Raw genomic sequence first — 9,598 nt, 5'->3', positions numbered from 1 at the left:
TATGTACATCAAGAAGAATAAAAGGAGTACATGTTTCATTTAAAACTACATTTATGTGAAAAAAATTAATTAAGAAACATAAAATAATAACTTCCTCTTATAATGTTGTTTCAATTTAGCATATAACGATCACCTCGGCAAACGATTTTCTGTTCCAAACTTCTTATCGGCTCTTTAATAATAACACCTGTTCATGATTTTATATTTTCATTCAACGATATTTTTAGTCTCCTGTTTTCCATCTTTCTATTTTTTGCTTCAGTCTCAACCGAAAAACATGAATTTGTTAAATTAAGGCGAATTTGTTATCGTAAACTTAAGACGGTGAAAATGGCCGTATTAAAAATAGAAAGTGTCGATGAATGTAAAGTTTCTAAAGGATTTGAGGTATTTTTTCAGGTCTTTATATATGGAAGAAAATCAGCGAAATCAAATGGAAAAATAAAATACCGAAATATTCCACTTTGCCTATTCTCTGGAATCTGATTTTCTGTCCAGTAAAAGCGCAAGATTATCGAAAACTTTGTGGCACCTGTAAGTATGATTTTATAGTATTAAATTGTATGTTACGATATAAAGTTATTATTTACGAATTTGTTTTCGAATAACGATCAACGAAAGTTAATGCCTTGTTTATTAAATTTTTCTAGATGTAATTCAACTATTGAGTGGTCTATCTATGATATTCGCTGAAGAGAAACTAGTGAAATGTTTCTTGGGGTGGCTATAATTATATTATATTATCTCACCCCGACGTGGCTCAGGTATAATTGCTTTATCACATACTGTTTAAATGTTTTGTAACGTTAACAATTGACTTTTTAATACAGGAAGTACTGAAGAGTTACGCTGTGATCAACAAAGATTGGATGTATAACATTTTTCATCCGTGGCTAGGGACAGGTCTTCTAACAAGGTAAAACTATCATTGCATATTTCACATTGATAAGAGTATTAATTTATTCGTTTACAATGAAAACAGTTCGAACGATAAGTGGAGACATCGAAGGAAATTGTTAACTCCAGCATTTCACTTTCGAATTCTCGAAGACTTTCAAGAAATTTTCAACAACCACTCAAACATCTTAATTGAAAAGTTGAAGAACAAAAAGCAGTGCGAAGAATTTCTTATGGACAATCTAATAAATCTGTGCACTTTAGATATTATTGGAGGTAAGAATTAATTTAGCAATGTTTACTTGTAAGAAAAAATACCTTTTTATAAGCAGAAAAAATGTTTTTAACAATTTTTACGTTTAAAAAATACGGTTAGAAAATGTACTGAAAAATGAAGGAGCAGTTGAAAGTATTTTTTTATCTTGACTCTTCATTACGCTAATTTGAAAATGTTATTTTAAATTAAAATTTTTTTCTTATTTCGAAATGTTTGTTTTTTCTTTTTATTTTGCGAATAACACCATCTGATTTAATCATACACAGTGTATTGTCAACCACTCGGTCAATAGCAAAAGCAAAAATAATTAGGCACAGAGCCGACAGATTCTAAATTAGAGCTAAAGATAACTTCTGATTGCAAGTTCAAATGCGAAATTTCGTAGCGATATGCTGATGAATTGGAATGTGTCATATTCATAATCATGAAAAGAAGGAAAATGTTTCTAATTTGTTTAAACGGTTTCTTTTTCTCAGTACTTTTTGATCTTTATTTTCGAAATTTTTACTGTTAATACGCGCAACTTTACTAAGAAAATTATACAAATTTAATATGTTATTTCATAAATATACTATAATTATTCACAGGTTCAGCAATGGGAGTTCAATTCAACAGTCAAAACAGAGCTGGCAATGATTATGTCGTTGCCACACACGAGTAAGTTGAAAAAAAATATTTAATGACGAATCTGAATAAAACTTATCTGTTCAAAACTATTTATAACTTGCTTTTAAATAACACTAACGATGTTCTAGCTATTTTTTCAATGCCTATGTAATGACTATTTTCGTTGATCTCTGTGTCTATCGATTATTGTACAATAATCTCAGCTTTTTTATTACGAGTAGTTATAATTGCAATAGGTGACAATGAATCAAAGGTGATAAAAAACCTTGTAATTTTAACTGACTGTGAAAAAATCTCATAGCATGGATAAAATTCTTTTCCAGACCACTGATAGTTTCGTGCTATTACACACTTTCGCATAGAATACAAATTAGTTTGTGTGTCCTGTAAATCTATGAAAGAAACGAAATAGTTTCCATTTACGCATACAATCTAATCCTTGCTGCTTCTTCCATAAGATAAAAATACACTAATTATCTTTTAAATACAAGTTTACATTCAACGACGCAATTAAGCATATGAGTGTAACAGTATCAAACTATCTGACTATAAGGTAGTTTTGCAATAAGTAGAAAATAATTTGTTGTTATTTATTGTCACACTTTCATTATTAAGTATTTATTAGAAACCTTCTATTCGTCAAAACATACAAGCAATGATGCTAGTTCCGAATGGTGAAATCTTTTGACTACACTATAAGAAAATCTTAGCGTAAATCTTAGCATTAATTTTACAGGGATTGGACTAATAAAACCGCTTCATTTTTTTCCAAGTAGAGTTAATATTCCAAGTTTTGCCTCTTGCTCAATGGCTCTGAATAACCCTCAAATCAATGGGCGTATTCGAAATCTCACACATACGTTACCGGAAGTGACTCAACTGCTTTCATTCAGAAGAGAAGACAAATGTTGTCCGGTTAAATGTGGAATGAAAAAATGGCAAGAAGGGATAAAGTTATAAATTTTATAAATTTTCGTAAAAGCTATAAATAAATAAATCAATCTTACAATTACACTTTAACAACTAGAACTAATTATGTGAAATTTTACATAACAATACTAGTACAGTATATTAAAGTATTCTATTCATGTACTAACAAATGTAGTCTTAATTTATTCAGGTACATTTAACAAATTAAAGTCGAAATTGTTAACACTGAGTAGAGATTTTACGAGTGTTATTGTGTCTGCCATCTTGTTTGCTGGCATATCGAGCCCCGAAAATCACGTTTGCAGCATTCTGGAAGCAACCAGAAGTTGCTGTTATTTTGGACAGCAGTGATGACAGGTGCTGCCAACAACTGTCGTTAACATATCGTTTTACGAATGAAAATTATAACAATGTACTTGTTTAAAACATAATTTTTTAAACTTTAAAGAATACCGTTTAAAAAACGTATGATTTCGACGATGGCTTCAATGATAGCTAAAAACGTTAGACTAGTAAAAAATAATTGCTGAAATAACCTGTTTATCTATGCATTGTAACAATGAGTAACAAAACTAAGTTCAACTTCTAAAATCATTTTTTTTCTTAGTTTAATGACAAAAGTGTTTTACGAAGTTTAAAAAAAAAAGAAATTTTGATTAAAGATAAAATTTTAAAAAATTTTAAAAATATGAAAAATAATTTAGTTACTTGAAGTATTTATAATATACCACACTGTGTTTCATAATTCAGAATAACATCGGCACTTGTTCAATGGTTCACAAAGCCTTGGTATTGGTTCAGTCCCATTTTCAACTTGAGTCCATTAGGAAAAAAATTTCACAAAGACATCGAAACTGTTCAGGAATTCGACAGAAAGGCAAGTTTATTTGCTTTTATTGTTAAACCATTAAAGTAATTAAAAAATGGAAACAATTTAGGTAATTAGAGAAAAGAAACAGAAACTGATCGAAGAGCTGGAAGACAATCAAACAATCGACAACTTTCAAGAAGAGAAAAAAGTTATAGGGGTGAAGAAGAGGCGAGCATTTCTTGATTTACTACTTAATCATCATTTATCGAATGGAAGTCTCGACGAAAAGGATATCATAGAAGAAGTTAACACTTTCATGTTCGCAGTAAGATCAATTTTATTTCTAAATTCAGAAATGAGAGAATGAGATTGTGTAATAATTCTATTATTTTTAGGGGCACGACACGACTGCGATGGGAATTAGTTGGACTCTTTATTTGCTCGGATTGCATCACGATATACAGGAGAGAGTGTACCAGGAGCTGGAGAAAATTTTTGGTGACGATATAAATAAATCTATTATGTCGGAAGACCTTAGAAAAATGAAGTATCTCGAATGTGTTGTGAAGGTAATGTGGGGGCAGGGGCAGTACAAATTAACTTAATCAATTTTAGGGTAGGACCCTGCCACCAGGTGTGTTTTGTTGGACACACCTCCGATTCAAACCCCACCTCTAAAAAAACGAATAGTTAAGTCGCGAGGATGGTAAGAGCATTCCGATATCCAAGAATGAGCCTCTTATGCGAACGAATACCGAGTTTGTGAACAGAAACAAAGTTCTAAACAAAATTATAAAATCCGAATCAGGAAATTGGCCTACTTCTATCTATAAAACGAGGGGGTACAGTACCTAACGGGGGTATCGAAACTGCGCGAATCGCAACATACATATCAGGAAAAGAGATTTCTTTTTTTTTTCTTCTTTTTTTTTACATAATGTCATTGTTTTCTTCCTTTTTCGTCTGGTAAGTCCACTGTTGGTCAGTCAGTCAGTTCACTTAGATACATATTTCGCTAAACATAAAAAGAAAATGCACAAATTGTAAAGTAAAAGGAACAGAATTAAATGTTTGAAATCATAAATTCAAACACAGAATTAATATATAGCAGGGGTGGCCAACAAGTTGATCGCGATCGACCGGTCGATCACGATGCCAATTTTGGTCGATCGCTCGCGATGTCTTGACTTAATGTGTTACACTTGTAACTGAACGCAACTTGTGAACGTAACGCGCAAAAGCAACAATATGCATGCAGTTATCACTGGACTCGTAGAAAACACAGCTATTTAGCTTGAATATTTGATACTGTCATGCGGTAGCTTTTTTTCTTTAGTATTAACAATATTATTATTATTAATCAATATTATTTATCCACGGTGACAACGTTGAGTTTCAATTTTTCATTTGTTTAAAATGTAAGTACCTGTTCTTTATGTTTTAAATTAAATTATGGCTTTTCTTACCTATCTATTTACTTGATAAGCGAGCGTTTTCGGCAACAGACCTCTATATTTTTAGATTTTTGGAAATGCGTCAATTGAGAAAAATATCCCAGTATCATCAAATGTAGCAAATATATTTATTCCTGTTTCGGAACTACATACTTGTGTGAATTGGCATTTTCATACTTAAAGTTAACGAAAACTAAACATTCTGTCCTGACTGATTCCCATACTGAAGAATCATTATTATTATCTTCGTCAGGATATACACCTAATTATGTTTCCTTGGTAAGAGACTTGAAAACTCAGTCCTCCCATTAATGTAACGTAATAAATAAATTCTAAATCTGTCTTTATCAGTAGCTAATTTAAATTAATAAATATTGTTAATAATTACTCGTGTTGTTTTAATTCCCCTGGACGTGAGTTTTTTTGGCCCGTTAAATAATTACGTTGTTTTTTACGTAGGTAGATATACAGGGTGTTTCAGTACAAAGAGCACTCCCGCCAGCTATTAATAGATTAGCAAAAAATAAGTCTAAAAATCTTATATCATTCTTCCATGATAAATTTTCCTCGCCCAAAAACAAATCGCAAAAGTAAAATCTTATTATCAAATTATCAGCCGTACTGTGCAGTTTTATAAAAACTTTTTCAAGTTTACGAACAAATAGTACCACAATTTATACATTGTAATTGATTAAAAAAAATTAAATTATATTTTAAGTTAATAAAAATCTATCTTAAAAGTGTGGAAAAATCGATTTTTTTTAGATGCCGCCTGTACTGAATGAACTCGTGAATGCAAATATCAAAAGTTGGGTCTGGATATTGATATTCTTTATGAGCTTATATCTTGAAAACTTAATAAGTGACTTAAAAAATAAAAAATAGTTTTGAACATAAATTTTCCTTATCTACCCATAGCTCGCGAAAGTGCACTTCGTACTGAAGCACAGTGTATAAACATAGTATTTCACACTCCCCTCGCCACTTAGACTATGCCTACGACAACAAGTCGATCGCGACACATTTTTAAGATAAAAAGTAGATCTTATGTACACAAAAGTTGGCCACCCCTGATATATAGAATAAGTAAGACAATATTGCTATTGATCTGTAACACGTGTATAAGTTTCATGCTTCTCGATAAATTTCTTTTTCACTTAAATGATCGATATTACAAGTTTTCTTTAAGACATTAAGGTTTTCTAACTTTTTTTCATGCCATGGTTTAATAGGTAGTAGTTATATAAATATGCTGGTATAACCAAATACACTAAAGATAATACAAGCACCGAAAACACACGAACGTTACATAATATGTACTTTTTATACCGAGAGAAATACGAACTCGGGCAGTAAGCAGTGGGCGTTGCAGCTGCAAGCGCATATTTTCACTGCTCGCGCAGTTCGAAAGTAGAAGCTAGTTCGATCTATAGATCTGATATCTTTTCAATTCGAGCGTTTCAACTCGAAAACGTTTAAAGTTCGAGGTATTATTGTAGATTGTTGTTATTAAGTATTCAGAAAACAAAGTAAATTGATACAGTTCAATAAGATTAGAATCAGGAAGTGTATTTACAATAATAATGAACATTAAAGTTAATACATATAAAAGTAAATTAGCACTAATAGCGAACATGAAATACTGGAGTGCAAGCAAATTGTATAATATTTATAAATAATATAGAACATTGAAGAGGTGACAATGAGAGTGTTACTAGAAAAATCATTATTATGAGGCACGATAATTCAACTTGATGAAGACAGCGAATGAGTTTATTCTGTAGCAAGTGTTTCCATGCATTTCTAGACAAAAATACTTATGTAGTTAAATCTATATGTTGCACCGGGTCGATTTGCAATTCGGATACTTCTCTGCAATCAACAGATGACCGATAATTTCAGTTTTTTTCGGCTGTTTACTGATTGGAAGTCAACAATTTCTTAAAATTTTTCCCCATTAAACTCTTTTTGCATGTGAAGAATGGCAACTATTCAACACTGACTTTTAAGTGTAAACAAATAAAACCTTTACATTCGATAGGCTATATATACCCCCTCAGCTTAGTCATTCGTAACAATATGCAGTATATATACTATATGTTTTCGATTTCATCACGTACTGTACACTTAGGCTAATTTTACAGACTTTTACACTTATAACACCAGCGCTACAAAGCAGAAGTTAATGTTTTTTGTTTGTTTGTTTAACCCCCCAATATATTCGGTACAGGACTAAAACAAAAATGTATCAAAATATTGTATAAGTTTATCTCCACATACCTATATATGAATAAAATTTATTTTTTTTTCTATTAATACGAACTTCTTGTACCTTAACAAAAAGTATATAAGAACATCAAACATATTTTTATATTTTGTGAATTCTGTTTAAAAATACAAAAGGTTGAGTGCAGATCGACGTCAAGAATGACTCAGCAATCAGCCGATTGACTCAAATGATTTGATTATCCGAAGCATGAGCCAATCCAGTGTGTTGAAGAAGGTTATGTTGCCCTTTAACTATCAGGATTTTCGTTTCTGGCATGCAAGCCTAGAAGGGGAAATTTAATTAATATCTAAAATATTTGACAATCATTTTGAAATATTGGATTCATTTCAGGAGACACTCAGGATCTATCCTCCGGCTTTCGTCATAGTAAGAAAAAATCCATCCGATTTGAAAGTGGGTATGTACCGCAATTTGAGATTAAATACGCTTTACAGCAACGGCGTAAATTTCATTAAAAACAATTAAATTTCTTTCAGGAAATTATATCTTGCCGGCAAAATCATCCCTTGTAATTAACATTTATGGGATTCATCATAATCCCACCGTCTTCGTAAATCCTGAAATGTTCGATCCGGATCGATTTTTACCTGAAAACTGCCAGAAACGTCACCCCTTTGCCTTTCTACCGTTTTCTGCCGGTCCACGCAATTGCATAGGTGAGTAATTGCGACACCAGACAAAGACTTTCCTGTGTTTTTTATGTATTCACCTTTCTATAGGTCAAAAGTTCGCCATGGCGAAGATGAAGACAGTCTTAGCTAATGTCATTCGACAATTTCGAGTAAAGTCTTTGGACCATAGAGATAAAATTTTCGAATCCGGTGACGTCATTCTTCGCCCGAAATTCGGTATAAGAATGACTATCGAGAAACGATAAAAAAAAAAATATATTGTTTCAGAAAATATAAAATTACTAAATTGCAAAACAAACGTTCATATTACAGTGTTTCTTGTATTTCAGATTATTATCAATATGATAGTCCGCGCAGGAAAAAGATAGACATGATCAGCCTGAGAGTAAGGGTCTATGTTAAATAAAAGGAATGGAAGACAGTCTGTGAACGTTGACATGTATTTCTGATCTCTTTTAGCTCTTTTGTTTTTTACATTGTTAAAACGCTTTTACGCGCCATTTTTCATAAATAATTTATTTTTTTTTTTGTAAATTCTATTACTGTGAATTCTCACTGTGGTCTCACATCCTTGTCATATGGCATAGTTTCTTTTCGTATAGACCGATTAAAGTCAATGTGCCGAGTGTAGTATAATAAATTTCAGTAATAAATTCTTTAAAATTATAATTAAAAACGTTTACTGTATCAATTTACCTTACACAGAGCAGTTGAAATGCTTTTCACCAATTTTGATTTTGGATTTAATGGTATAAAATTTTACACCTCATCTAAGATCGGTATTTTTAAATACTTAAAATTTATAAAAATTATTTATCCCGATTAAAAGTCATTCTTACACGTGATTCTGTATTATAGTATTGTTTGTGAACTTGGCGCATTCACACTTTGTGAGCTACTACTCCAGTTTTAAAACAGATGACAAGAAGAAGTAACACACATCTGCAACACAAACGTAACACTTGTTGTTCATTTTCACACATTAAAAATTGCAGTAACTTATTAAATTAAAGAGTAAATACGAGTAATTATTATATTGTGGCATCATCATAATCAGAGTTGCAATTTTTAAGGCTGTACTATAGATTACCGCCTATGGAATTTCGGGACTTTGAGTATATATTTGAACTCGGGGGACCGAGTCGAGTTCATCGGTACCCTACTTTCGGACCAGAGACAAAAAATAAAAAGTCATGAAAGTTTTTAAGTTATACTTTTTTAATGCTATCATACAGACCGCAACGTAGTTGCTAGCACCGTCATGTTGCGGTAAATTCTGCAAACTATGACGTCGAACTACGGTCATCTCCCGGAGGAATAGGTTAGGTTTGTTGGACAAGCCGCGAAAGCGGCGCGTAGTACTAGTCGACCTGGAGCGATAGCGAGCGTGTCGGCGGCTGAGGAGCCTTCGGCCCCGATATTGAAAAGCGCGAGGGTGTGCGAAAAAAACTTAACTCTAACTGCAGATGATCGGTGTGCTCATGGATTGACATCTACCCCTGTTGAAGGTATATATGGCTGACTTGCCAGACTGCCTGTTAAACATGCGATCGGCTTAGCGGAGAGAGCGACGCTTTTACCGATCATCGCACGATCGCCGCAGAAAGTAGGATAACGTTTTTATTTTTTGTCTCCGGTCCAAAAGTAGAATATCGTTGAACTCGACTTGGTCTCCTCAGT

The 9,598-nt window shown here is 32.4% G+C and overlaps 1 protein-coding gene across 1 annotated transcript; it reads left to right on the top strand.

The window, feature by feature from the left end:
- The first annotated feature begins 416 nt into the window (after window positions 1–416).
- LOC136980786 (cytochrome P450 4c3-like) lies at window positions 417–8,163 on the top strand. The gene is made up of 11 exons (XM_067276980.1): window positions 417–534; window positions 651–764; window positions 831–916; window positions 983–1,173; window positions 1,762–1,831; window positions 3,482–3,608; window positions 3,670–3,867; window positions 3,938–4,111; window positions 7,617–7,683; window positions 7,763–7,942; window positions 8,006–8,163. Exons 3-11 carry the CDS (start codon window positions 870–872, stop codon window positions 8,161–8,163), a joined length of 1,212 nt encoding a protein of 403 aa, XP_067133081.1. The 5' UTR covers window positions 417–534; window positions 651–764; window positions 831–869.
- The last annotated feature ends 1,435 nt before the right edge of the window (window positions 8,164–9,598 follow it).

The sequence above is a fragment of the Centruroides vittatus genome, unplaced genomic scaffold (assembly GCF_030686945.1).
Source record: "Centruroides vittatus isolate TY-2023 unplaced genomic scaffold, ASM3068694v2 contig_724, whole genome shotgun sequence".
Classification (NCBI taxonomy): domain Eukaryota; kingdom Metazoa; phylum Arthropoda; class Arachnida; order Scorpiones; family Buthidae; genus Centruroides; species Centruroides vittatus.
This window is presented reverse-complemented; position numbering and strand designations above follow the sequence as displayed.

What these genes read in the sequence shown, in the direction of transcription:
- LOC136980786 (XM_067276980.1), top strand. Translation starts at nt 870, where the DNA reads ATGTATAACATTTTTCATCCGTGGCTAGGGACAGGTCTTCTAACAAG. An exon ending in TTAACACTTTCATGTTCGCA is followed by an intron (nt 3,868 to 3,937) that starts GTAAGATCAATT and finishes TATTATTTTTAG; the next exon opens with GGGCACGACACGACTGCGAT. An exon ending in ATCTCGAATGTGTTGTGAAG is followed by an intron (nt 4,112 to 7,616) that starts GTAATGTGGGGG and finishes GATTCATTTCAG; the next exon opens with GAGACACTCAGGATCTATCC.